The sequence below is a fragment of the Aulostomus chinensis genome, chromosome 22 (genome assembly GCF_037954235.1).
Source record: "Aulostomus chinensis isolate RoL2024-O1b breed Wild chromosome 22, RoL_Achi_v1.0, whole genome shotgun sequence".
NCBI lineage: Eukaryota > Metazoa > Chordata > Actinopteri > Syngnathiformes > Aulostomidae > Aulostomus > Aulostomus chinensis.
The window spans coordinates 14,133,697-14,160,262 of NC_141341.1; the positions used below are offsets into that span (position 1 = coordinate 14,133,697).

General features: G+C 43.3%; 1 protein-coding gene across 2 annotated transcripts; it reads left to right on the top strand.

Annotated features, from left to right (window-relative positions):
* The first annotated feature begins 5,310 nt into the window (after positions 1 to 5,310).
* On the top strand, positions 5,311 to 26,313 carry igf2bp3 (insulin-like growth factor 2 mRNA binding protein 3). 2 transcript variants are annotated; one of them, XM_086193693.1, is made up of 15 exons: positions 5,311 to 5,973; positions 6,849 to 6,909; positions 11,913 to 11,961; positions 14,932 to 14,983; positions 15,717 to 15,780; positions 16,535 to 16,813; positions 16,912 to 17,046; positions 19,215 to 19,337; positions 19,431 to 19,566; positions 21,101 to 21,232; positions 22,317 to 22,436; positions 22,577 to 22,651; positions 22,799 to 22,930; positions 23,045 to 23,158; positions 23,400 to 26,313. In XM_086193693.1, exons 1-15 carry the CDS (start codon positions 5,799 to 5,801, stop codon positions 23,499 to 23,501), a joined length of 1,749 nt encoding a protein of 582 aa, XP_086049819.1. In that variant the 5' UTR covers positions 5,311 to 5,798; the 3' UTR covers positions 23,502 to 26,313. The 2 variants fall into 2 exon arrangements, with proteins under 2 accessions (XP_086049819.1, XP_086049817.1); XM_086193691.1 differs by having other exon boundaries at positions 5,312 to 5,973; positions 22,314 to 22,436.
* Positions 26,314 to 26,566: the final 253 nt, after the last annotated feature.

Below are 26,566 nucleotides of genomic sequence, written 5' to 3' on the forward strand. Positions count from 1 at the left end.
GAAGTTGAGCGGGGGGGTGGAGGTGGGGTGTGTGAGTGTGACAGAGCTTTTTACCTGTAGACCTTGGTCAAAATAATAAAGCGCCTCATTGAAATGGGGTTAATAATCACTGCTGACATGTCCCAGGGCCCCTCAGAGTTCTGCATTCATTCACACCAACTCAGATAATTCATCAGGTTCCAAGATAACTGCGAGCTGGCAGGACACAAGGGTCAAAGTGTAGAGTTTTCTCAATGCAGCTCAAACTGTCGAAGCAGGTTACATCTTCTGATTTCAGCCTCTTAATTTGATATGCGAACACAAACCAGTGGCAATCATTCTTGTGCGTTTTCTTGCATGGTTTGGATGAGTACAAATGAACAGTTAGCAGAGTAGAGGTGCACAGATGGGACGGAATGAAGATAATTCACTTGATGTGAGGCTTATATGTGGGCTTGGGTCTCCTCCTTAATTTGTGCTGACGCGTCATTACATAGGTTACTAACCAGTAGGTTGATTGATAACAACAGGGGGTCAAGATACACAAATGAACATTTGTATTTGTCACACATCAAGAAGGTAAATTGTCTACTTTGACCAAAAAGTAGCTGCATCATCAAAACCAGACACCTAGCGTGCATGCTGATCTTCCACAAACGTATGTTTTGCATGAATTTGATAGCAAGTTCGCTACATTTTTGATAAATCAAACCTGCCCAGAGTCAGGAGCAGGTGCCACCTGAAGCTGTAACGTCAGGTTTTTGTGATTAGATCAAAATTGGAGGCTGCACCCTTACAACACTAGACAGGACCTGGAGGTTTACTAGCTAACAGCCTGAGTTTACATTCTACATGTGAGGACTGGTGGGAGCTGTAGTCTGAGCGTAGCTACATGTGATCATGTGTCAGCTGAAAACACAAGCATCTGTATGGTGTAGCAAACATTAACCCTTCAATCAGCATCTGGTGATTATCTTATCTGACATGGTTTCATGATAATCTTGATTCATAAAAGTACGTTTTCTGAACCTTTTTGCATTTCTGTTGGGACCTCAGTGAGTTTTGTATGAATTAAAATACGGACAAAGATCTTCAGAAAAGCAGAAATCCTTAAATTGTTCAATTGGTTCCTTAAATGAAATATGTCTGTACTGATGTATAAAAGTTTTTCATCAAAATTTGTGATGATTTGTAGTTGTCCAGCTCAGGTTTTAATACCACTGAAGAATCCACACACAGCAGAAAAGTTAATTAATCTCACAAACTATTTCAAAAAGGTTGCTGGTTCAAAAACCAAGTTATTCCATACATCAAATAATTTCAATTTCTAAACCCAAATTATATACAAAATCAACTAGTTCAGGGCTATGAGCCCCCAACAATTTTAACTCAAACAAATAGTCATATAAAGAAAATAACAGTTTTAATTTTAACAAAAAATTGCAGAAACTTGTCCAACTGAGAGAATATTAATTCCACAATCAATAAATCACAAGATAAATAAATATAAAAAAGGTAAAAATAGATAATTGAAAAGCTGAGGCACAACAAGTCACATTTCTCTCTTATTTCAAGAAATAATTAATTAAGACATGAATTGTTTTTAGGGCTGTTTACAGAGAAACTCAAGCTACTTTCACAATACAAATTACAGTTTTGCAAATCAATATGTGGCAAACAGTGAACAAGAGCAGTGAGGAAAAAAAAGACAAAACTACAAGCTGTAACATGGCCTTGTGTAACTGCCATGTGTGACCAAGTCTGCAAATATTCCAGTGACTGTACGTGAAAACACACGTTCATCAGACTTAAGTGCTGCAAAAACCTGCTGTTTATTTGACCAAATACTCCAGAACAATAAAGAAAGAGCCACCTTCAGGTGACAAAAACACTAATCAACAGATGTTTCATACAAAAACTACATTTAAATTGAATTCATCCAGAAATAAAACAAAATACCAATTTCAAATTATTTCTATTCCACTATGTGCAACTTAGCAAACGTGCAAAATTTGATCAATTTACCTGCCATTTCACAAATATTCCATGTATAAATTACATTTGCTGTCACTTGTGCTAGAAATCATAAGCATGTGTTGCTATTTATAGATTTCCTGAGCTATTTTCAACAAAACAAAGGCCTCACTTATTTCCCTAAAAATATACTCACATTAAAACAATCTTTTTCGGTTACAATTGACCCAGATTGGGTCATAGCTTTCATATCAATGGTTACAATAGAATTTTGGCACCAAAAAACAGTACGAGTTACGAGAAAACAGTAAAAAAAAATGGCCTGCTTCTATCCAAGTAGAATTATTCTTTTTTTAAAAACAACAACAACAACACTATTACATTGGATACATTAATGCTTTCAAGTGTAGGTATTAACTAGTGATTTACTGTTAAAACAAAAGCTCCTGGCTTGTACTAGAGGGGGCTCAAACCGCCATTTTCTAATGAGATGAGGGGTGTCATCTCATAGGAGAATCTCAGGAGGGGGAAAAAAACTATTGTTTTTTTCCACACATATTTTGGGAGTCTTCGTGAATCCTGTTGATATCAACAGAAAGTTGTGTTTCGAGTCATTAGAGACTTGATCGATAAGGATTCAGTTCCATCCGTTACTTTAACTGTAAAGACTCCACATTCTCCTCAACATGGCGTTTACCGCCACACTGTCTGACTCTGTCCGAGGCGGTCAGCCAGGGGATTTACTGCTCACAAGAGGCAAGAAAACATAGTCAAAGATGCAAAAAAAATCGCCTGGCGATGAATAAAAATAGGTAAAGAAATCTCACCGGAAACAGAATCCACTGATTCAGCTAAAGGTGAAAGACCCTGGCGACGCAGACTAAGAGAGGCCAGCTGCAGCTCAAAAGTTGAACTATAAGCTGCGATTTACCTTAACAATCTCCTGTCCTCACTCTTTGCTATCTAGAGATATCCCAAACTGAGTCTAAACAGCTCGGTTCTGCTGGTTGTGGTCCTACACTGCCATTAAACCGCCGAGATCTCTCCCACATAGGAAGCAGTCTCGTCTGAAACTTTATGTCAGTTTTGCCCCTATGGAATTAGTCCATAGCGAGGAGTCCTGGTACTGGGGGGCGGGGAGACTTTCTGTACATTCCTCAGCGATACATTCACTCCTCCTGCAAAGCCACGCACACACACACACACACACACACACACACACACACACACACACACACACACACACACACACACAACCTCACGCACATACACACATGAGCTGCAGCCATGCATGATTTCATTGAAACCCACACAGCCAGAGGAGCTCTCACATGACTGCTTCGGCCGTCTCTATACGTCCTTCTATAAATGTATACACCAATAAAAACGAGTCTTTATTGCGTTTGCGGAAATCGCTTAAGTAAAAAAAAAAACAAAAAAACAACTTAAACCAAGAAAGCACGATAAAGATAATTATACTACAATCGAGAGGGATACATGGCTTTAATTAGCGACAAAAAGTTAGAAAAAAATAAAAACGTTTGGGATTTTAAATTTTAAACAATTTCTAAAGTGAATAAATTAACTTTTTAATCATTTTCCCCGCCTTGTTTTAACTATTTGTGTGTTCCACTCCTTAATTTTCATCACAAGCGAAACTTCTTGAAAAGTTGATAGCGCGACCTCGGACCTGATCGGTGACTGTCGTTTCGTTTCATGTGTAAGTTTCATGACAAAGCCCGGCCACAGCCGGGGGGACACGGGGAGACAGAGATGCATCATTGGCGCGCTGATTCATATAGAATAGTCGAGCACGGCAGCCAATGAATGAGCGCGTTTAGGCCGAGCCAGCAGCAGTAGTACGGAGCGAGTCTGCCGCGCTCTGATTGGTCAGCCGTCTCAACCAATCAGAGAGCTCGTTGTGTTTGTTCAGCAGCAGAGGAGTAAAAGCCACTGAGGCAGCCATGGCCCCGGTCTGATCCAGTAGCTGAAGGGCCCACTAAACCAACTCTGCCTTTGTAACCTGCTTAACATGAACGTGCAGACCAGGTCTAGCCTAACACACCATCATTCCAGCATTCAAGCTACTTATTAGCACCGGAAATGGTACGGCTGCAGTGGCTACACGTAGCTTCCCCTAATATTTGTCTTTTTTCCGTCAATTTAAAAAAGAAACTGCATGATGGAGCGAGAAATGTCACCAACAGGTTGTAATGACGAGGTACACTTAAGAGGAAATGAAATTAAAGCCAGTGCAACATTTTATAGCTCAGATGCAGCACAGTTGATCCTTAATTTAAGACAAAAAACTCATCAAAAAACCATAAGGACGAGATGGATAGACAAACAGAAAGCACGTATCACGTCTTCTTTTGAGACTCATTGAGAAGCGTTTTCATCTTCGTGTCCTCGCCGTCGAAATCTCACTCGGTGCTCCGCAGCTCTGGCCCTCGTCTGACATTTGCTAAATACGTTACGTTTTGCAATAATATTTTCAACAGTGTCCAAGTTTATACGCATTTCATATGTGGTTCTTTGAGGCTATACGTTACATAGGACACTAGGGGCACCTCTGCGTATAGGACCCCTCCCTCTTCCAGCAAATGCAAATCCATGCCGGCGGAGTAAAGCAGGGAGGATTCGCCATGTGCAGTTGACGCACATGGTCAAGTCTTCCTGGATGCGTCAAGCGGTCTGAAAGTTGCAGCAAAACTATAAATGTGACGGCACAGAAACGTAGCAGTAAATTTAGTGCGGCTATATGTGAGTCAGGCCTGCTGGTGGACCTTGAGTGGAGGATGGGGGGGGGGGGGAATGGCGCCAGCCTAGTTGGGGAAGATGGATGCCGTCACTTGGATAGTAATACGTGTCATTCCCACATTGCGCGATGGCCCAGAGAGAAGCACGTGGATCCTCCCTGGTCTACATCACCTCAAAGTGAATCCTGAATGTCCAGCGTACAATTTAACAATATAGAGCACCATCATTTATGAATGGCCACACCCCCTCTTCCTCCTACTGTGTCATCAGTACAGCGCACTTAGCACAGCCGTGCGCACAAGCCCCCGCAATATCAGCGTCTCCCTGCTATGGGCGTGCGTGCGCGCACTGCCGTTTTACTATTCCCCAACCGACCAATGAGAGTCGAGGCTTTGCAGAGAAAGGCATACGAATGTGATTCTAGTAAAGATACACTTGGTTCTCACGGAATCCCTTTACGCACATTGCTGGCCAGGTTCCCCCCCCCCCCCCCCAACACTAATCCACTCTTCCCCTCCTTTTTCTCCACTCCCCTCTGCTGTCCCCACCCCAGATTCCCGAGCAATTTTCCCCAATCCCAAACACTTAATTGAGCAATTGGGATTCCTCACGTGTGGGCTGATTTGTAGTTTGAACACGTGGCTCATTCAAAAAGCCGGAATAGCAGAGGATTTTTTTTCCTCCCCTTCTTCTTCTTCTTCTTCTTCTTATTCTAGGCTCTAGACTTAGAGGCGGGCGCCAGCCTTACCGTGTGTGACATTCTGTCTCTTTGCCAAAGGGTTTGGAGGAAGACACAAAGTAGTTTCTCCTCCTTTTTCATCTAGCCCGCCATCGTTTGGAGACACCAGATTAATAATTGAGCATTTATTTATTGCGCGATAGAGGCAGAGGGGCGAGGGAGCGCAAACGCACTGTGAGGCTGCCAGTTTAAATCTATCTGTGGCTTGAACGACCGGGAAGCACGCCACAGCCACTCCGTAGTAGTAAAGGCGATTTAGGCTACTCCAAACACTGCACATCCGTGAGGGCAAACAGCGAGCCTATCTCTCCCTCAGCGTAAAGATTGTTCCTTTTCGGCACAAAATATGAATAAGCTATACATCGGCAACGTGAGCGCAGAGGCGAGCGAGGAGGACTTCGAAACTATCTTTGAGCAGTGGAAGATTCCGCACAGTGGTCCATTTCTTGTCAAAACTGGCTATGCCTTTGTGGATTGTCCGGACGAGAAGGCTGCAATGAAGGCCATCGATGTTCTTTCAGGTGAGAGATTTTTTTGCTTAAAAGTGATATTTAGAAAGATTACCAAACTGCTACAATTGTGTAAAGATTGCCTTAGGCTACTTCAGGGCCCCTGCGAGAAAATGCATGTTGGGTGGGGGTGTATCCATGCGTTTCTTTCTCTCACACAACCTTTACTTGGCCTTTTGACACTGAGCTCCGAAGGGAAAAAAGCAGCTCGGGGTTTGAGTGAAATTCTGCTCTTGTAATCTCACTGAGTGTAGCTTGATAAAATGGTCGACTGAACACTAATCATGAGGATGAGAATACCAAGGCGTGCAGGTTATGTACCGTAGAGGGGGACGCCGTGAAGTGGGCTCCAACACACAGCCCACTAGGGCAAGATGAGGGTTAGAGGTCATAGTGTTGCTGCTTTTTTTTTTTTTTTTTTACCTGCTTCCATTTGAACTCACACTCTTGTACAGGTTACAAAGTCTAGGCTATCTCCTGTGGTCACAACTCGCTACGTTGTGAAGCCATTTTGCCCATGCTGACACACCAGGTGGTTTAATTGTGCTGGTCAAATGTAGGCCAACTAACCGAACACCCCTCTTGTGTATTCACCTCGTCTTCTTATATTTTTTAAAGCGAGGACACGTAAAATTTAGCTCAACACTTCTAATTTTACGACGTGTCTTCTTCACGTGTATCCTCGTGTTATTGGAAGCTCACCCACTTTTTTTAAAAGGGCCATTTTATCTTTCTAATATCACACTGCTTCATATATCACGCTGTCCATTAGCTATATTTTATTTCCTGTAACACTCGTCATAAATACACCTCCCTCCTCCTCCAAAGAGAGACGAGGCCTGTATAGGAGGTCAAAAGATTAATGCAATTAAATGTTTGTTTTCTAGGTAAAGTTGAACTTCATGGGAAAGTTCTGGAAGTGGAGCACTCTGTCCCTAAACGTCAAAGGTAGGTCGAGTTTTATTAAATAGTGCTTAGTTGGTTCAACTCGTGGGTGCTCCATTTTTTTCCTTCCCCCTCTCCCCCCTCAGCCATTTTTCTACAAGAAGCCTCGTATATTTTTCCTTGTGATAAATTAAGCGTAGCTGTTGACTACTGTGAAATTCAGGTGTTTTCCCTAAAAAAACAGGCTAAATGTAAATTTTTTCTCCCCCTGGGGTCAATGAAAGGGGCGTATGTTGCACTCCCTCCTTTCGCCATGACTGTTTAGCTCCTAAAAACCGTCGTTGCTTTTAAAGCAGCACATGCCTGCGCTAGTATTTCCTACACGAGCAAGTACTTGGTGATATTTGTGCTCCAAGCTCGGGGCGACGAGTGGAGCCCGAGTGTGCTGGGGCTGAAATGTGTGTTGAAGGAATGCAGGCTGGGTTTGAGGCGTACAGGCCTTTATGGAGTCGTCCATTTGAAAGCTGTGCCCGTCATTCTGCCTGCCTGCCCTGCGCTTCCGCCCTCCTCTTGTGCACATTGTGCTGCTGTTGCACGAGATGGACTCCTAAACGCGAGCGGAACGGCAGGTTTGGGGCCCAAGTCGTGAAAAACCAGTTACAGTTACACACACACATAAACGTAGCCATGCTTGTGTTACAATTAATGATTTTCATGAACCCCCTAGCTTTAGGTGCTGAAGACGTATAGTACTGTGGCTTCCTGGCGTCGCGTGCGTATTTGTTCTTTTAGGTGGTGACGTATTTAGGTTAATATGACCTTTTAGGTCTTAAATGTAAATATACTTTCAATTTTCATTTATTCTAACGATTTCTAAGAATAAATATGCTCGTGTGTGGTTTGATTCTGGTATTTTATGCCACGTAGTCATTTAAAAACAGAAAACACGTAATGTTTAAAACTACAAACGTGGCTTCAATTAGTCTGGGAAGTGTTTAGACATGAAAGGGAAGCAAGCGGGATTTTTTTTTGACGCATTCACATGAAATGTATTCTCTACCTGAACTTCAAACAAGCTAGTTGGTCTAAATGTCAGATTTAAAAAAAAAAACAAAAAAACGGATCAGGTGAACTAGTAATATTGCATCTGATATTATCCTGATCACGAATAAACTGGTGACGTTACTTTGTTTTTGCTATGGAAGGGTCTCAGCCACACTTGAGAAAAAAATAAATAAAGAAGTAAAAACGTGCCCTCCTTTTTTGTAACATGGAACATAACAGCAGTTGATGGGAAGAGAATTCACAGTATAGGCAACACACACACACACACACACACACACACACTTCTGTAATGGGGCCCCTCTTTGCATTCCAGCCTGCAAATATCAGCTGGGGGTTTGGCCAATCACTGTGGCTTAACCTTTGAACTCATCAGGAAAGGGAAGTGCTGGAACAGGCAGGGATCATGGTGGGATGGCTCCACTTTTGGGCTTCGTAAAGACACTTCTATGTGTGCATCATGTTCTCATCCATTCATCTGAGCATCATGTTCAAAATCCCACGTAAATGATCTCTACTGTGTCATCAAAATGTCTGCTGCAGCCTGCAGTGACTCCTGAAAATATATGAAGCGTCATTGATTTGGTAGGGGGGAAAAAAGTTCATAGCATTTAGTCCAGAGATCTTTTCTGTGATTAAATCTTTAAGATGTCCCGTAAACATTTACACATGACTGTCTTAATTTTGGAAAAAGCTTTTTTTTTTTTTTTTTTTTTTTAATGCGAGTATGACATGAGAATTTTACAAAAAAATCCAGATTAAATGTAATTTAATTGCATCTTTTTATTGCCACAGTTGTCAAAGCTGTTTAAATTAGTGATATTAACTTTGGCCCACCTTTTGTAAGATTTTCTGTTGGGGTAAATAAACTACATATTTAGTGCTATCTGTTTATCACTGAGCAGTTTTTTTCATATCTTTTAAAATATTTAAATTCACTGTGGAATTCTAAGCCAAAATCAGTGGCAACAGTGTCATGATTGCATACGGTTTGACTTAACTTCCAGGGTCACGTTTGTGTCTGTCTGAGGGGGGGAAAAGATCATAAAAATGTAGCTTGCCCATCCCCACAGACCCAGTCAGTCACATGCACAGGAAGGGAAAAAAAGATGGCTTTAAGAGGGGTGGCCCTGTGTGTGTGTGTGTGTGTGTGTGTGAGAGAGAGAGAGGAGGGAGGGAGGGGACTCTACACACTTTTATTTGTAGGTGTACAACTAGTGATTTTTTTTTAAATCACACATGCTCTTTTTAATTGCAGTGTGTGAAGTTGGAGTGATTTTTGTATGTAACTTTTAAATGCACGTCATGTATTTTAGAAATACTGCAAGACAACTGTGTGGATATTTTTATAAAAGTAGAAAGTGCTCCTGATTCTAAGAATTCTGGGTCATAGGTTCATCATGGGGCCCCACCTGCAAACCCCCCCCCCCCAAAAAAAACGGGGATTTGGAACAGAGACTTGGGGGGTGCCAGAATTATGAATGTGGCCCCTTGTTTTAGCTAGATTGCAGGCAAAAGGCTCCTCCGCTCTGCTCCAAGTCTCCCATCAACATGGCCATTGGGGTGGTAGTTTTTTTTTCTTCATACTTTATCACATTTTATTGTGAATGAAGTGGGGAGGTAAAGAGCGTGCAACTGTCCTGAGTCATTTCTAACTGTTGATATTCAACTCATTGGTTTGGAATTCCCTCAAAAGAATTCCAATCTGTCCAAACGCAGGGCTTGAACGTGTAGCGTATGGGGCTGTGTAGTCGAGGCCTGGGAGAAGGCAGTGGAAACCGGACTGTGGAGTTCAGTCATTCAGAACCTCTGCATACTGAATAGTCAATGGGTGGATGAGCGTTGAGCACAGATCTCATGTGTCCCACACCGTCCCTCTTAGTGTTGACGTTAGTGTGCCTCACTGTGTTTAGATGAGGGAGAGACAAAAATGGATGAATGCAGTTTTTTTGTTGCTTTATTAAAGCATTTGCATGCTTGCATATGTGTGTTTCACCCGCTTGAGTGAACACGTCCAGGCTGCAGACCCACTGGTCGCATCTGTGTGGCAAAGGATGTGTAGAATGTTGGTTCATTTTAAAAGTAAATAAGGAGCCGACCTGGTCTTGATCATCACATGACAAACCAACCCTAGTCACTCCTGGACACCCCACCCCCCCACCCCCCCACTTTTAGCCCTACTCTACATGTTCCTGTCAGTGGACTTGTCCGTGTCCATGGCAACAGGGCCCCACCCCCACAGGGCAGAGTGGGCCCTTGTTACCCTTGCCTGAAACACGACTAGTTCCCCCACCACCACCACACCCCAATGACCCCCCCCCCCCTTCCCCCAATCAAATACCGGGACTAGGGAATGTATACCACCCGCACACCACCCCACCCCAACCCTGGCTGACTTCTTCTGTCTGTGGAGCTATAGGTTGGTGCATTTGCACATTTCGCATGGCGTTCCCACCGCAATGCAGAGCATACAGAGTGTGTGTGTTTGGGGGGGGGAGTGGTGGTGGTGGATGGATCAGCCGGGAATGGCACAGCAGGCCGGAAAGGGCTGGAATTCTTCTTAGAAGTTATCTGTGAATTTTCTTTTAAATTTGCCAGTTTAGAAATGACCATGTGACATGATTGTGGTCATCAAGAAATCCTTGTTGCATGAGTAGTGTACTTCACTTCATAGAAGGGGGTGTGATTGATTTCTACATTGCGCTCTTTTTGAATTTTGAATGTCCCCCTCCAAGTTTAATCTGAATTAAGAGTTTATGGATGCTGCATCTCAGAATGTGTTATCTTCTACACTGGCAGATTACGAAACATTCATTTGCAGTGGAACACTTTCTAGAAGTGGATGAGCTACACTTTTCTCCTTTTTTTTTTTAAGTCTATGAACAGCTCAATGAAAGGATGAGATGTGTGTAATGTACATATTTTTTTCACAGAAGACAGAACTGTCTGCTCAGAATATAACTTGAATGTAGCTGCATTTATCAGGTATGTGCAAGAGCGGGGAGGGACTGGTTTGGTGTGTGTGTGTTCATGGGTCAGCTCCCAGCCATATGTACATTATGGTCCTTCAGATTTGCGCGTGTCAACAGGCAGTGGACTTTGGAGTGGCCTGTGCTTTTCTCACATTTTTATACCACATCCACATGCAGGGGAACACTTGTGAAACTGTGACTCATCTGTCCGCAACTTCTATTGTCTGCGTGACCTCCACACGTTGCTGCTCGTGCTGTACTTACAATGTACCCAAAATGCTTTAACATTTCTCTGCTGGTTTGTGCGTTGACGGAACCCTCCAACTAGTCTCCACTTGACTCTTTCTGAGCACAATTTGCATTCGTCCTGTTTGCTGTGACTCAGTGGAGATCCCCCCCCTACACACACACACACACTTTTTTGATACAACAGCTGGATGCTCCTGGTTAAGTGTCTGTTTTGGTTGAAAAGTGTGGGTCTGAGCCCTGCAGTGGTAGAACCCTCATGATTCAATGCTCCAGGCTACATGCTTGACTCAGTTCCTAGACATTTGGGTAGTGTATCATAGCTGCCTCCTCTTAATGCCTCTTTCTTTGTGGGTTTTTTTTTGTTATTTTTTACTCTCCTGCCCCTTCTTTTCTTATCTTTCATTCTCTGTGTGGCTCTAGGTGTGGTGCACTTAAGCTCTTTTTTTTTTTTAATTTGTAATTTTATTTTTGAGCATCCTTAACTCAAGTCAACCCCCCCACCCCCACAGTAGTGATTCCAAATCCCCATGTCACCTGATTTTTCTGCCATCACATCCTCCCAGGTGCACCTGCTGGGTTGGGAGTGGAATTAAAGTAAAGTTTAAATGTGCAGCTCTCTGCCTGGGTCTGTCTCACAAGATAGCAGAATGAGGACTATTTTTTTTTTGTTTTTAATATTCCATTTACTCTTATTTGTGTCATTGTGTTGCTGGTTACTAAATACCCCCCCCCCCCCCTTTGCCCTTCCTTCTCCATCCATCCCCCATCTTCCTCCCTCTCCAGGAGCTGTAAGCTGCAGATCAGGAACATCCCGCCTCACATGCAGTGGGAGGTGAGTGCTAACAGGCTGCTAAATGCTTCCAGGGTGGGGCACCATGGGGCAGCCCAACTGGGCTTTCATTCACTGGCCTTTGGAGTCATCTCGCCTCCCTTTCGATTTAGCACACGCACGATACGTTTGAACAAGGATGGTTAAACAAAACCATTGTGTTGTACTGTGACTTGCAGGTATTCTGATTTTTTTTTTTTGATTTGTACAGATGTGTAAGGTGACTGCAACAACTTTGGAAGGCCAGATTTGACTTAAAAAAAAAAAGGGACAATAAGGTTCTCAAACTGAATAGCTCATGTACATGCATCATTTTGTGATCTTTGGTTGCATGCCCACATGTGCCATCGCTACCTGCGAGATGTGAATATATAATCTACCCAAAAGACTTACTGTTATTTTTAATTCATTCTTTTATTTGGCTGAACAAGATTTTAAGTGTTTAAATGGGGAAATATGACTTGATTGTTATGTCGTGGTGTCTTTTGACACTGGTCACGTGCTAGTTTCAGTCACTCTCACCATGTGTGTTAAGAAAAAAAAATAGCTGTGGAGATTGAACTGTATTGTCTGAGAGCGTTGTGAAACAAGCGACGGGGTTTGAACTGCCATGTGTAGGATACCCCCCCCCCCCATACAGTCTCAATGCCATTTTGTAATTTTTGCTTCTCTTGTGTACAGTGCAACAATTGTGAATTTGATTAAGCTGTGTTCCTTGTTACAACAGGGGGACGGAATACAATTCCCACCTGTAAAATCCATTAAATTTTCCCTGAAAACGGATCAAATCAAGTTTCAACTGTACTTAGATTTAAGGATGTTTTAATTTAGAATTTACAGTTTTAATATGCAACTTATACATCTATTCATTAATGGCAATCCCAAAAAAATCTGAATTTGACAGGCGTTTAAACTCAAATCCTGAGTTTAAGGCTACAGCAAAAGGTGTGGTGTTATACATTTAGTCTCTTCAAATTTGAATAAAAAAAAGCCTAAAGTAGCACGTGCATTCGTAAAAAAACCTAATTTGTGTTGCTATGCATTTCCTACAAATTAAAGCTGTATGCACAGTAAAGCAAACATTACATGTAGTTGACGTAGTCTTGGTTGTTCATAGATTTCTACTGGGAATTGTACAAAAAATTTGCTGTAAAACTCACACTCAAGGTCAGACTTAAAAATAAAATGCTCAGCTTGTTTTGTTGCCTCATAAAGGGTTAACTTCTGAAAATGAGTATCACTAGAAACTATATGGTGAAGCAGAGCGTGGTCAGATTTCAAGGCCACTGCCTGATTAGTGAGAAACGTGTGTGTGAGAGAGCATTGAGCAACACTGTGTATGTGTGTGTGTGTGTGTGTGTGTCCGTGCTTGTTTCCCTTCTCTGCATGTAAAAAGCGTTAAATTTCAAGCTCTAGTCTTCAGTATTATTTGTGTACTACTAAAATTACACACTAATCTACTGGGCACTCCTAAACATTTTCTGAGCCTAAATTAGTTATAAAACTTGCATCAAGTGGTTTAATTTATTTAGGATAATTTTTGTGTGAACCTCAGGATCTCAACCTTAACCTCATCTGGAATCTCATGTCACGGCTATACATGACTCCCCCCCCCCCCCCCCCCCCCCCCCCCGGGTTGTAATGGCGTATGCTTGTATTCTTTTAAATTCTCTGCTCCATGAGGAAGTATGGTATTCATATTGAGTTGCATACTTGTGCAGCATTGTGTTAAAATCTAAGATGAATGCATGGATTTTAGATTTCAGCCTGATTCACTGGCTGTGATCAAATGGCTACGGTGGTACAGACTCGGTGTGTTTTGAAATGGTGGGTTTGCTTTGCCTACGCATGTTCCTCCAACTGCAGATCCACCCATGTTACAAGCATGTAGCGGGGGAGCTGTTTGCTTTCTCAAAAGGTGACATGGAGGTCTCTCCCCCTTGCTGAGGGGAGGGGTTAGAAGAATGGAGGCGTAGAATAAGCTAGGATCTTTTGATGTGAAGGCCTCATGTATGCTATCAGGTAGATAAGACGTACGTGTGTGTTTGTGTGTATATGTATGTTTGTAGCCCTACATCGAGAGAACGCTGGTGAGAATGGTGGCGTGTTCACAAGCTGTAGTGGGTGGGCCTGGAACGTTTCCCCTTCCCATGTGCTCCGATTCACAGAATGTGTAGCATGAACTCGCACCCCTCCCCCAGTCACTGCTTCCTGCTGGAATGTACCCCACCCTTTCCTGAATGGCCTGGATTCCCATTGGCCAGCCCTCCCAGATGGACAGGCAGCGCAGCCAGCCAGCAGCTAGCAACTCTTGGCTTCAGGGAACTCAAATCGGCGGAGGAGCAGCCTATGATTCAGAGTGGAAATGGCAGAGAGGCGGGAGGTTGCTTGGTTGGTGGGTTTGTGGGGGGGGGGGGGGTGCAGTCTTGTTGGCTGGAAAGTGGGGTTGAGCTCTTGGGGGGGTGTGGCCTCAGGTTCAACTGAGCATGGTCAAAGGTCTTCGCTTAGCTTACAACCCTCGCTCCCCCTCTCGCCCGCATCTGATCACATCTATGAATTAAAATCCGGTGGCCCCTAGATTTGGGCAGCTGGCCAGTGTGATGAGGCTGAATTACTTTAACATGCCTTAACTTCTGATGATGTGGTTCTTTCTTTTATGTACATGAATCATTTGTTGTCTAATAATAATTTGTGAGGGGAAACATTTGGTGCAACATGCAAAAGCAACCATTTTTATTAAGCTCATTTGAACTGCCCCTCAACACCTGGAGCACCATACAAGAGCATTAAAGGCAGAGTCAGGCTTTTACAAGAGGGCAGCAAATTTTCTCTCCACATAACTCAACATCCAAGTCTAATAATGGGCTCAGAGCTGTGCTGGTTCCCATGGATGAGCTTATGCTCACTAACAAAGGTTCTAGTCAAAGCTTTAAAAGTCTTAGTAATCATGGCTTTTCTGTTTCTTTCTCTCAGGTTTTGGATAGTATGCTTGCTCAGTATGGTGCTGTAGAGAGCTGTGAACAAGGTAAACACAGACTTTTTGCTTAAAGGGACAGCTCGCATCAAATTAAAACTCACATTCATCTGGAGTGCCGTTTATCCATCCACATCATCTTTGAGAGTTGCTGATTTCTGAGATATCGGCGGTAGAGATGTCTGCCTACTCTGGAGTACAACTGTGGTGCTCAAAGTGACAAAAAAGTACTTTCAGACCAATATCTCCTTCCTGAAATCATGGCCCGCTTCCTCAAGCCAATCCTGACCGGTTGATTAAAAAAAATAGTCCAACACGCTCACAGCACGAACTACAAACCTAAAATCTACATGTCCCTGCTCAGGTCTGCGGATTGTCTTGAGTCAGCGGGCCGTGAGACACTAATGTTGAGTTAGTAAAATGTGTATTTTTGGCATGTTCAGCTGCACCAGAAAAATGCCATCCAATTACATTTTATTTGAAAGGGGACAGATATAGATATAAGATGAATAAACTGCACAACTTTTTTTGGGGGGTGGTGTGAACTGTCCCTTTAATCTTCGTTGCTAGTTTGCTTCAAATATAATTCCCTTACCTCACCACATACCTTTTTTATTTTATAAAGTGCAATATCATAAGTGGATGAACTGAAGTTAATTTGTAAAATACACAATGCATCATTGAAGGTTAAACAATTGGAAATGAGCTTGAGTGTGAAAGAATCCCACAGTTATGTCACTTTCATTGAATGTGAGTGAATGACTGTGCTGTGTGTTCTCCACAGTAAACACTGACACAGAGACTGCAGTAGTCAATGTCCGATATGCAGCCAAGGACCAGGCCAGGCTGTGAGTGTACACACACACACACACACACACACACCACATCATTAAGCTCCAACTCATCTTTCTTGATTCTCATCTAGAAATCACATCAACATCGTCTGTCTTGTTTCTTAAAGTGGCACCTGATTTTTTTTTCTCCTCTCCAAAAGCCAGTCAAGTTTAATTTGAAATGCAATGATGACAGGAGGTGTTAGAGGGGGGAGGAAGAGGGGGGTTAAATTAGCCATATGGTGCCCCCTAGTGTACATGAAATACACTCACTGGTCAATTTATTAGGTACATGTACATCACAATGATACAACAACTGAGCTGTTGAGTGGGTTAATGAGCCGTTTCTGTCTCATCCATAACATCCCATTAATCTCAGTTTGGTTTTAACAAAAAAAAAAGGAACACCTAAGTATGACTTCGTTCTGCAGCATCAATGAAACATCACAATCCTCAGGATTTATCGACTGTATTCTGCATAAATTGGTGGATGTGTCATAAAGTCTTGAGGTATAATTGTTTTTAAATGTGCCTGTTACACAAAGCAGTTGAATGTGCAGCTATCTTGGGGTTGAAGTAGAAGTTCACGTGCACACATGAGAAGAGCCCTGGTCCTTAAGTCCGTTGGCCTTGTTTGGAGCTCGTTCCTCTGTGCTTGAGAAAAATGGTGTCACTTTGACTCTTCGCTCCATTGCTTCTGTCTAAAATCCTTCCTGTTTCGTGTCAATCAAGTTGCACCCAGAAACTGATTCGTTTCTCTACTCTCTAGGGCGATGGAAAAGCTGAACGGATCTATGATGGAGAACTATGCCTTGAAAGTGTCCTACATCCCAGATGAGACAGCTGCACCAGAGGGTCCCTCGCCAGGGGGTCGGAGAGGCTTCAATGCCCGCGGGCCCCCACGATCTGGCTCTCCAGGTCTAGGAGCCAGGCCCAAAGTACAGTCGGACATCCCGCTGCGCATGCTAGTTCCCACACAGTTCGTAGGCGCGATCATCGGTAAGGAAGGAGCCACCATCCGAAACGTCACCAAACAGACCCACTCAAAGTACGTACGATGAGGTCAGAAGTGATAGTGAGCTGTCTTTTCCTTCACTGTCCTGTGCAGCGTTACAACCCTTTAAAATCCACTCGTCTTCGCTGCAGGATTGACATTCATAGGAAAGAAAATGCAGGCGCGGCAGAGAAGCCCATCACCATTCACTCCACAGCTGAAGGTTGTTCGAACGCCTGCAGAACCATCATGGAGATCATGCAGAAGGAAGCGCTGGACACTAAGTTGTAAGTTTTGAGTAACTGTCACTTTTACACTTAAAACTAGACGGCCAGCACTCTTGGTTAGAATATTTAAAGTGTTGTATATTTTAAAAAATGCTGCTAGAGTATTTTTTTACTGATGCAGTCGGTCAACACAGGGGTGACGTTTGATTTTTAGAAGTGGGTTGTGACCGGTGACGAAGGCCATTGACTTGACAGTTTGTACATGGAAGCTTTAGAACTGGTGCATGATGAAATGACATTGGGTCTCATTCACCAACTGTCCATGAAGTGTCTTTAAAGTCACTTGCTCAGTATTGAGGAAGATCCCGACATTCTTCATTGGGTTAAATTTGGATTATGTGAACAGAATATACACACACTTCAGTGTGGTTGGTGATTGCATTTTCTTCAGAGCTGGAGATGCATTTAAATTTTTTTTATTATTTAACGTGTATTTAAATACATCTTTCACTTTTTTTGAAAATATGATTTATGACTAGTTGACATAGCGTTAAAGTTTATTAAAATTAATCAGTTCCCATCGGTGATGCTGATAGTTTGGGAAATGAGATGACTTGAGGAACCGTTGGACTCTTCAAAGTGTAACATCCACTACTGACCACTTGCTGCTGTTCACCTGCACTGCTGCTTCTCTGCTGATCATCTTTAAGTTCACTCTCCTCTTTCTTTGACTGTGTGTGTGTGTGTGTGTGTGTGTGTGTGTGTGTGTGTGTACACACATCCCCGTATATGAAGATTAATGGGGTGTTTACATATGCTAATTGGGTGTGGATGCACCGATTGTGAAATTCTGGGACTAAGTGTCATCCAGGGTATAGACATCAGTTGTCTTTTTAGTTTTTGTATGTCTTTATTCACCCTTTTATGGTTAGGGCTAAATTATCATCGACAATAACTAAAATATGCCTTTGAGCTTTCTATGAAACATTATTGGAGGACAAATTCATTGCTTCACATTTCAGAAACATTTGCTCAGATGTTTCACAATAATCACTGGCCACCGCCATCTGTCAATAGCGTTTATTAGCAAACCATGGCAGTGTAGTCGAGGGATGATATAGCTGTGCATTCCTATGAGGAACAACTGGAACTGAAGAGAACTGTGGGATTTTTTTTTGTTTTTTTATTGTGAGAACACATCGTGAATCTTGGGTAGAATTCCTTCAAAAAAATATTTTGAAGACTGCTGGAATCATCCTTTCAGAAAGATGTTTGTCAAAATGATCAAATTACTTGAATGGTCCTATTATTGAGCAGCTTTGTTTGGCAACTGTTGCATCGCACTCGTGCGTCCGCTACAGATGTTTGGGGTTTTTTTTGGTTTTGTTTTTCGCCACAAACCACACAATGGCAAGGGGATATTTTAGTATCAGTGTCTTACACCATCATGGAGAGCACCCCTGCAGAGATGTGGCTCGTTGACCAACTCCCAGCATCATTCTGATATCTGCTTATTTGTGGTATTGAGAGTTGTTGCGTTTATGCTGCCAAGCTAACACAACAACTTCAGCTGATAACCTGACCTCCACTCTGTCTGTAGCAGTCCCTCTGCTCGCAGAACTGCTTTTTTTTTTTTTTTTTTATTCTTAAGCTTTGTAGGGTTTCTCTTTTGACAGACAGCAGTCAATCCCGGTCAATATAATGGCTGCACAAGATGCAGCTGACAGTGTTTTCATTCTTGTGTTGCACAGGTGGTTACAACCCCCCCCTTCCAGGTTTTCAATGAAAACTTTGACAATTGCTCTGTGAGATTCTGCCTGTAGAGACTCACACACGTTTTGATACACAAGTCTGCTGATACTGACTCAGATGCCTGAGCGCTTTCTTTTCCCTTTTCTTCATAGATATCATATATCGATATCTCTCTCAATATATAAATGTGAATATTGCAGTACCAACACCAGCTTCTGATATTATCGATCAGATATCTCCTCTCCATCATGTTGCCTTCATTTTTATTGGTCAGCCATAAAGCACTCGTTGAATATTGTAACCACTCCTGTAGTTTTTGCCCCTATCCATTATTTTGTGGCTCAGGCTGAAGAAATATTTATATTATCCTTTTAAGAGCTTGAACACACTTTTGAGGTGAAATGTGCCTTCTCATCACAATGGGTCACATTGACTATTGCCCCAGTGTTAACTTGACATGTTTCCATCCTGTGCAGTACTGAGGAGATCCCCCTGAAGATACTTGCACACAACAACTTTGTAGGAAGACTAATTGGGAAGGAAGGACGCAACTTGAAGAAAATAGAGCAGGACACGGGGACCAAGATCACAATCTCACCGTAAGAGCCAACATGCTCAGTTCTTTGGTACTGGTTCTGAGGATACTTGTAGTGACTGTGCATTTACTTGTTATGGTTCTGTCTTTGTTCTAGTCTCCAGGATCTAACCCTGTACAACCCAGAGCGGACCATCACAGTAAAAGGCTCCATTGAGGCGTGTGCACGAGCAGAAGAGGAGGTGATGAAGAAGATCAGGGAATCGTACGAGAGCGACATGGCTGCTATGAACGTAAGGCTTCATTACGTTTTCCTCCATGAGGACTAAAAGTTCTCCAGGAAATGGGGGGGGGGGGGGGGGTGTAAAGATGCATATAGACACATTGACTTCTGAACGGTATGATTTCAGTCAGATCAGACTAACATACCTAAATAATGTGGTTTGGAAATTGATCTAGTCTGAAATGGATACACTTCAACTGGCCTGGTGTTCTGAGTGTGTTCCGTAGGTCTCGCTGAAATGTTTAACCTGGAATTCCAACAGTCGAGGGAGGATCATCATGGTGTCCCTGTATTTCTGGACAAACAAAGACAAAGTTGATGCTGTCTCAGCTTAAAGAGTTGCCCCCTTTATTCTTATTCCCTCTTTGAATTCAAAGCTAACTTGTTTGGCATGTGACACAGAAGGTGACCCGTGAACTCCCGTGAGTGAGAGGTGACTGTCTTCACTAGTGGACTATTACTGTAGGTGACTCTGAACAGCAAACATGGCTGCCCTTTGCAACACTTCCAGTACACACCTAAGGAAACTGTGGTTTTTCCAGTTTAAACTACAACTGAGGACAAAAAACTCTTACCTATAAACAAACCTTCCTCAGATTTCAGTGTACAGCGGCTGCTAAAGGAGGGTGTGTGTGTGTGTGTGTGTGTGTGTGAAGCTGTACCTGAGTGTTCTGAAAGAGGAGTGTTTTACACATTGTGGGCATGTTTATAAAGTGGGTGTATTAAATGTCTCAGTGAAAGAATGTGGAAGGATACGCTCACATTTAGATCCTCCAACTCTCCGTCTTTCAATCCTGCTGCTGTTCTATTCAATCTGAAGTTCTCATGTGTTAAATAAGCGTGATAGCGATCTTGTGGGGAGGTTTCCCTCCCCAAAATGGTCACCGTGGTTGACATTTTTATTTTTTTTATGAGTACGTGTCAAACTTTTCCCCAGCCATACTGTGTAATGAGCAGCTGTAAAACACCATGCATGACTCCTATAAAACCTGGATGGACATTTGATTGTATACTTAAATGTTGAGAGAACAAACTATAGATGTAACGGGACTAAATCCTTCAGTGAGATTTAATTTGGCTCTGAATTCTGCATGTAAATGTTTTGTTTATACAATATTCTGGATAAGAGGCGCTGCTCGGCCCCTGTAAAGGCTCAACGTTGGATATGGATGTTTGTCGGTTCTCGTTTCGGTTCTACTTGTGCAGTTCCTGCAAGCGTGTGGACATAGCGCTACCACCAGAAGTCATGAGGGCAGTGCTGGGCAGCGAAAGACGATTGCTCTAAAAATTTTCGAAGATTTTTTTCTTAAGGAGTTTGTGCAGATGTACAAAACTAGAAACCTATTTGATGCCTGCTCAGCTTTGGAGGCAACAAAACAGCTGGAAAGAGAGGACTTTTGACTGAACTGCCCCCTAGTGGACATACTGTTCAAATGCAAATGTAACAGCCACAGGGAAGTATAAAAGTAGTGGTGATGTCATTTGGGAAATGGTCGCATTCGTAGCATGAATGCTGATGACACTGTGCTTTTCTGTCCCACCAGCTGCAGTCCAACTTGATTCCAGGTTTGAACCTAAACGCTCTGGGTTTGTTTCCCAGTGGGACACCAGGCATGGGACCCTCCATGTCCAGCGTCCCCCCTCCTGGAGCCCACGCTGGATGCTCATCCTTCGGCGTAAGTCCCCTGTCTCCTCTTGTCACAGACTCTACAGTGGTTTTCCTGCTACACTGCCATTACATTATTAATTTGAACTCCCTTCAGCTCTTGGGTCAGGTCATTTAACTATTACAAAAACTCAGTCTTTAGCAACTCAGTTTCATGTTTGTTTTTTTCCTTTAGTGCAGTCCTTATGGGGGTGAGGGGCCATTTTGGGCCTCTATGCTGTCGGCGAGCAGCCAGCCCCTCCCTGTAAGTCACCCGTCCCAAAGTGCTTTGCACGGCTTGTGGCTGCTCGCTGCGGGATGACTTGGCGGGGTTTGCTGCATCTAACTACCTCTCTAGCTTCCCCCTTGAGCTCTTACTTCGGGGTGTAATCTGTGTGCCGTTGTCAGCCTGGTTGGCGGGCGGGCGGATGTAGTAACAGCTGCTTGGCTACTAGATGTATTTTAGCAGATTTCTACCTTTTCACTGACGGAAATGAGGCCGTTTTGGAGGGAAGGCGGCGAATGTTTGTGGAAAACTCAAACATTCTCAGCGCTACAAAGCCGCTCTCCTGATTTGGAGTCAGTCGAAGCAAGTTGTTAGTGTGCCCTCAGCTGACACATTGACTGGAATATTGGTCACAATCCAAAATCAATAGTGGTACTAGTGTTTGTGTGTGATTGACTGGAGCTCTGGAAAGAGGTGGTTGCATTGGGAAAGAGGAACAACAAGTGATGCTCTGTAGCATTTTACAACCTGGCATCTGTAAATTCCTGGACACTCCTGTGTGAATGGCTCGTACCTGAGGTTTGTTTCCTCTTTGTTTGATGTACACATGTAGCAACTACGTGTACTTTCTTTTCTTTAGAAATGAACCCAGTGGTGTATCAGCTTCACTCTGGACAGGATACAGATGATATAGCATCTTTTTACATTAGAGCCACACAGATATGCCAGCTGGGGATGTCAAGTGGATGGTTTGAGCTCCAGTGCAGCTTAAAGAAGTTAAAAGCTTTCCCAGTCTGCGTTGGCACATTGTTGGCTGGAGTTGGTCTGCGTTTCACTGTTTTGATTGCCCTGGTGGTCACGATGGTACTAATGTGTTTATACCCAGCAGGGACACCCAGAGTCGGAGACAGTTCACCTGTTCATCCCTGCACTGGCAGTGGGTGCAATCATCGGAAAACAGGGTCAACACATCAAACAGCTGTCGCACTTCGCCGGAGCCTCAATCAAGGTGAGTGACGGGACAGTCGCTGAAGTTGAGAATCTCCTGTGATTAAGGGCCGGCTGTCTTCCATCACTGTCACTTGACTGACGGGAAGTGAAGGCGTAAGGGAAGGTTGTAGTATAACACCGTCTGTCTGCTCTCCCCAGATTGCCCCTGCAGAAGGAATGGACCCCAAACAGAGGATGGTCATCATCGTTGGCCCTCCGGAGGCTCAGTTTAAGGTGCCACACGTTCATAAAGAACACTGTGATGGGCTGTTGTGCACTTTTGTCTGTACAGCCACTAATGTAATGGGACGTTTTATTCAGGAATAAAAGATTTCATATGAACAGCACAAGTAATTGCTATTCTAACTTGCTCGGCTGCAGGCTCAGTGTCGCATTTTTGGCAAGCTGAAAGAAGAGAACTTCTTCGGGCCCAAGGAGGAGGTGAAGTTGGAGGCACACATCAAGGTTCCCTCGTTCGCTGCTGGCAGAGTCATTGGAAAGGGTGGAAAAACGGTAAATACCTGCATGAAATCCAGGAAAGCTGTATAAGCACAAGCGTCCAGTTTGGTCAGATTCATGGAAAGTGATGCTGCAAGTTCCTGTCATGACCTGCGATTGTGCCTGCAGGTAAATGAGCTGCAAAACCTGACCTGTGCAGAGGTGGTGGTACCCAGGGACCAGACGCCTGACGAGAACGATCAGGTCATAGTCAAGATCAGTGGACACTTCTTTGCATGCCAGGTGGGTCTCAAATAAAAACCGTATTTAAGAAATGCCAAACCTGTGGGTCCAGTTTTCAGATGACCCAGAATGTGTTACCCAGCTAAGTCCAAATGTCTTGGAATAGATCTTTTTGAAATATTGGCTACTTGAATTTCAGAAGGCAGTTGCTCCTCTGAGAAGCGCTCTTTCTGGGGGTCTTTTCAAGGATTCCTGACGCTCTAATCAGATTTTTAAGGTGGTCTTCTCTGATGTTATCTAGCTGGCCCAAAGGAAGATTCAGGAGATCCTGGCCCAGGTGAGGAGGCAGCAGCAGCCAAAGCCCTCATCTGGAGCCCAACCTCCATTGCCCCGCAGGAAGTAAAGCTCCAGCGGACCTGGAGGAACGGTGACTGGATCTGTCAGGAGTCTAAGACAGTTGGACGGATGCAGCAGAGTCCAGGGGGAGAAGACAAGGTGTTAAAACGCTCATCTCAGGGGTCAAAGGTTAATTAGAAGCCTACCAAAACATCCACCCCTCCTTGTCTTACTTGAACTTCCAAGTGTGGCTATAGAGACCCTACGCCGCGGAACCTCCACCCACCTCACCTCTCTGCATCTCAGTGGGAATGTATCTCGGAGGGCTCCCAGCATCACCTGCCCTCACACGTACGCACCTCTCGACCGCTCTCCTCCTCCTCCCCCCACGGGTGTGTTAAATTATTTTTCTTTTTACACTAGAAACACAAAGAAGAAATAAGGATACCCCCACCCCCTCCCATCACCTCTTCAGTGTGGTACTTCAAACCTGACAAGATGTTTTTGGTTGACTTCAGATTTAGTTTAGATTTTTTTTTTTTCCTCAGTGTTTAATTGGTTGATGAAGCTTTCTCCTGAGTTTTCTGTGGAAAAGAAAAGGCATTGCTATCAAGGTCCTGGTCAGACCAACAGAGAGGTTTATTTGGGGGGAGGGTTGGCTCAGATTGGTCGGGCCACGTTTGGGGGAAAGATTCTTGTTTCAGGACAGGACCCCTGAGAGGGTGGATTGTACTGGGTGTCCTGCCCTTGTAATGATAGTGGCATTTTATAAATTCGGATGCATTTTATAGATAGACCTATATACATAGATGAATATATATAAATATATATTTAGAGGTGAGGGCAGCGCCGTGACCGACACTTGGGAAATGGTGCTGAACTGCTGCTGCCCAGGAAAACCAATTTAATATGCATTTTACTTAACTACCTCAGGATCTAGTACCTCAGAAGAGAAAAGAAAATGATTATATATATATGAAAAAATGTTCCTTTCTTTTTTATTTTGCTTTTGTGGTATTTTGTATACTTTATAAAGCTGATAGTCTTTGAACATTTTTATTTTTTTAAGAAAATTTAAAATTTGGTCAGCTGCCAACTGACCTTGCCTTCAACTCTGGTGCTTTAGGTGGCATTGTACATGTGTATGTGACTAAAGATGACCCTGTACATAAAGTCTATTTGTACATAGCGGCCCCGGAGCGAGAGTTGGTGCCCCCCTCAGCTGGCGGCTGACACGAGTATCCAGAGAAAATCGCCTCAGTTTTTCCCCTGAGGGTCCACCATCTTTTGAAACAAACATACAGAACAACTACGACATGCAAATAATGCCAACCGTATATTGCAGCAATGCCATTTAGTTTTGGGATTGACATTGTTATTGGTAATGGTACTTTAATTTGTCAAGAAAAGGATTCCTTTCTCGCCTTCCTAGGAGGGCTGTGGTCAAGGCGGCGTGCGGCGGATCGTCACGGTTCTCTGTCGCTGCCCTCGAGCTAGCAGAGCGTCTGTTTGTCCGTTCTGTTCCCAGGCCATCTGCCTCCATCTTGTGTCTGAGCAAGCCCGACTAGGTCTCTCTTCATCAAGCAAACTTTGTCAAGTCAATGGTATCATGTTAACGTCGATCACTGCATGGTGAGGGTAGGGGGAGTCGCACTGATGGATGCTTTTTTTTTTTTTCTTTTTGCTATAGCAAATTGATTTAAACATTCTCTGTGACCCACAAACTTGATATTTTCAATTTGTTGTTCGTACAGGGAAAATGAGCCCAAAAAGGTGCACAGAATAGTCAATGAACCCTCGCCGGGGTGAAGAAAATGAGAAATATACAATTTGAGTTCATTTGTCTCTTCATGCCGAATGTAAATATGTTGATTGTGGTAAAAGTGCTTGAGTGTATCCATGCTTCCACAGTAGAACGCCATCTACCTCAGCTGTGGGGGTGGGGGGTTGTTGTGTCACTAGGCACCCCCACCCCCCTGCCCCCACTGAGCGCCAGCGCGCACTGATACCTCAGTCCCCCCGAACACTTCTTTCTACATGGGCGCGCCATCTTAACATCGCGCTTAACTGAGTGGCACAAGTGATACTTAAATTTCTCCTGACACTCCTCCCCCCCAGCCCACCCTCACTCCTCTTGCTCCCTCTTCGCAGTTTGTTTTGATCTACCTCTTTAGACACGCATTTGAAGTAGAGGCATTCTATTTGTTAGGATTTAGCCCCCGCCCACCCCCTTCCTCCTCCTCCGTTTGTGCGTCCCCATGCTTCCCCAGATATGAATGAAACTTAAAATAAAATCACGTTACTCTTTAGAATTGAGATAATCGAAAGTGATCAAACTATATTCTTTTGCCAGTGTTTATATATACTCTTTTTGGCTTAATTGAAATCCTCAAATGATGGTTAATTCTTTCTGCTTTCTATTTTTGGTGGTGTGGCTTTACATGTATTTGAACTTTTGCTTGGGTTTTTTGTGAAAGGTCAAATCACGTGTTGATTTAGTATCCAATAGTAAATAAAATGAGAACATGGCTTTTTTTTTTTTTTTTTTTAAAGGGCCTACCTTTTTTTTCTGATTTGTAAGATGTCAAAATAGTTTTTTTTTTCTCCCCCCCTTTTTTTTTTCCTCTTTCATAAATGCTACTCACTTGCTGATTTGGTAGCTACTTTCTTCTGTTAGCATTTCTTGGCTGTGTAACATTCTCTTGGCATGGGACAGATTTCAGGGATTGGGGTCTCTGAGTTTTTGGAAAAGTGATCGAACTTCAGCATGATATTCCCTCCTCCCCTATCTGCAAACATGCTTGTGCCCCCTTCACCTGCCCCTCACACAGTTCCACTTGTCAGATGCCTCTGAATAAAGGAAAAAAAAAAATTTAAACTGTTGCAGCTGCTCCCTCATTGTTTTTTCGTCCCAGGATTTAAATTTTTTTTTTTTTTAATTTGTAAGTAGGTTGAATGATCTCTACTTGTTGGCCATCACTCTTAAAGTGGACAAACGTATTGTCTGAAATCTGGATTGAGACGTTTTGGTTCACCTCTTAAAGAAGTGATTTAAATAAATCCAATTTGTAACATTTTTCTTGACCAGAAACGTAAAGCGGCATTGTTTTGATGAAGGCGGTTGGAGAGAGA

Bases quoted from the DNA above. Each gene is read 5' to 3' on its own strand.
- igf2bp3 (XM_086193691.1), top strand. From the start codon at position 5,799: ATGAATAAGCTATACATCGGCAACGTGAGCGCAGAGGCGAGCGAGGAG. The intron at 6,910-11,912 runs GTAGGTCGAGTT...CTCCCTCTCCAG, and splicing joins TCTGTCCCTAAACGTCAAAG to GAGCTGTAAGCTGCAGATCA. The intron at 22,931-23,044 runs GTAAATACCTGC...TTGTGCCTGCAG, and splicing joins TTGGAAAGGGTGGAAAAACG to GTAAATGAGCTGCAAAACCT.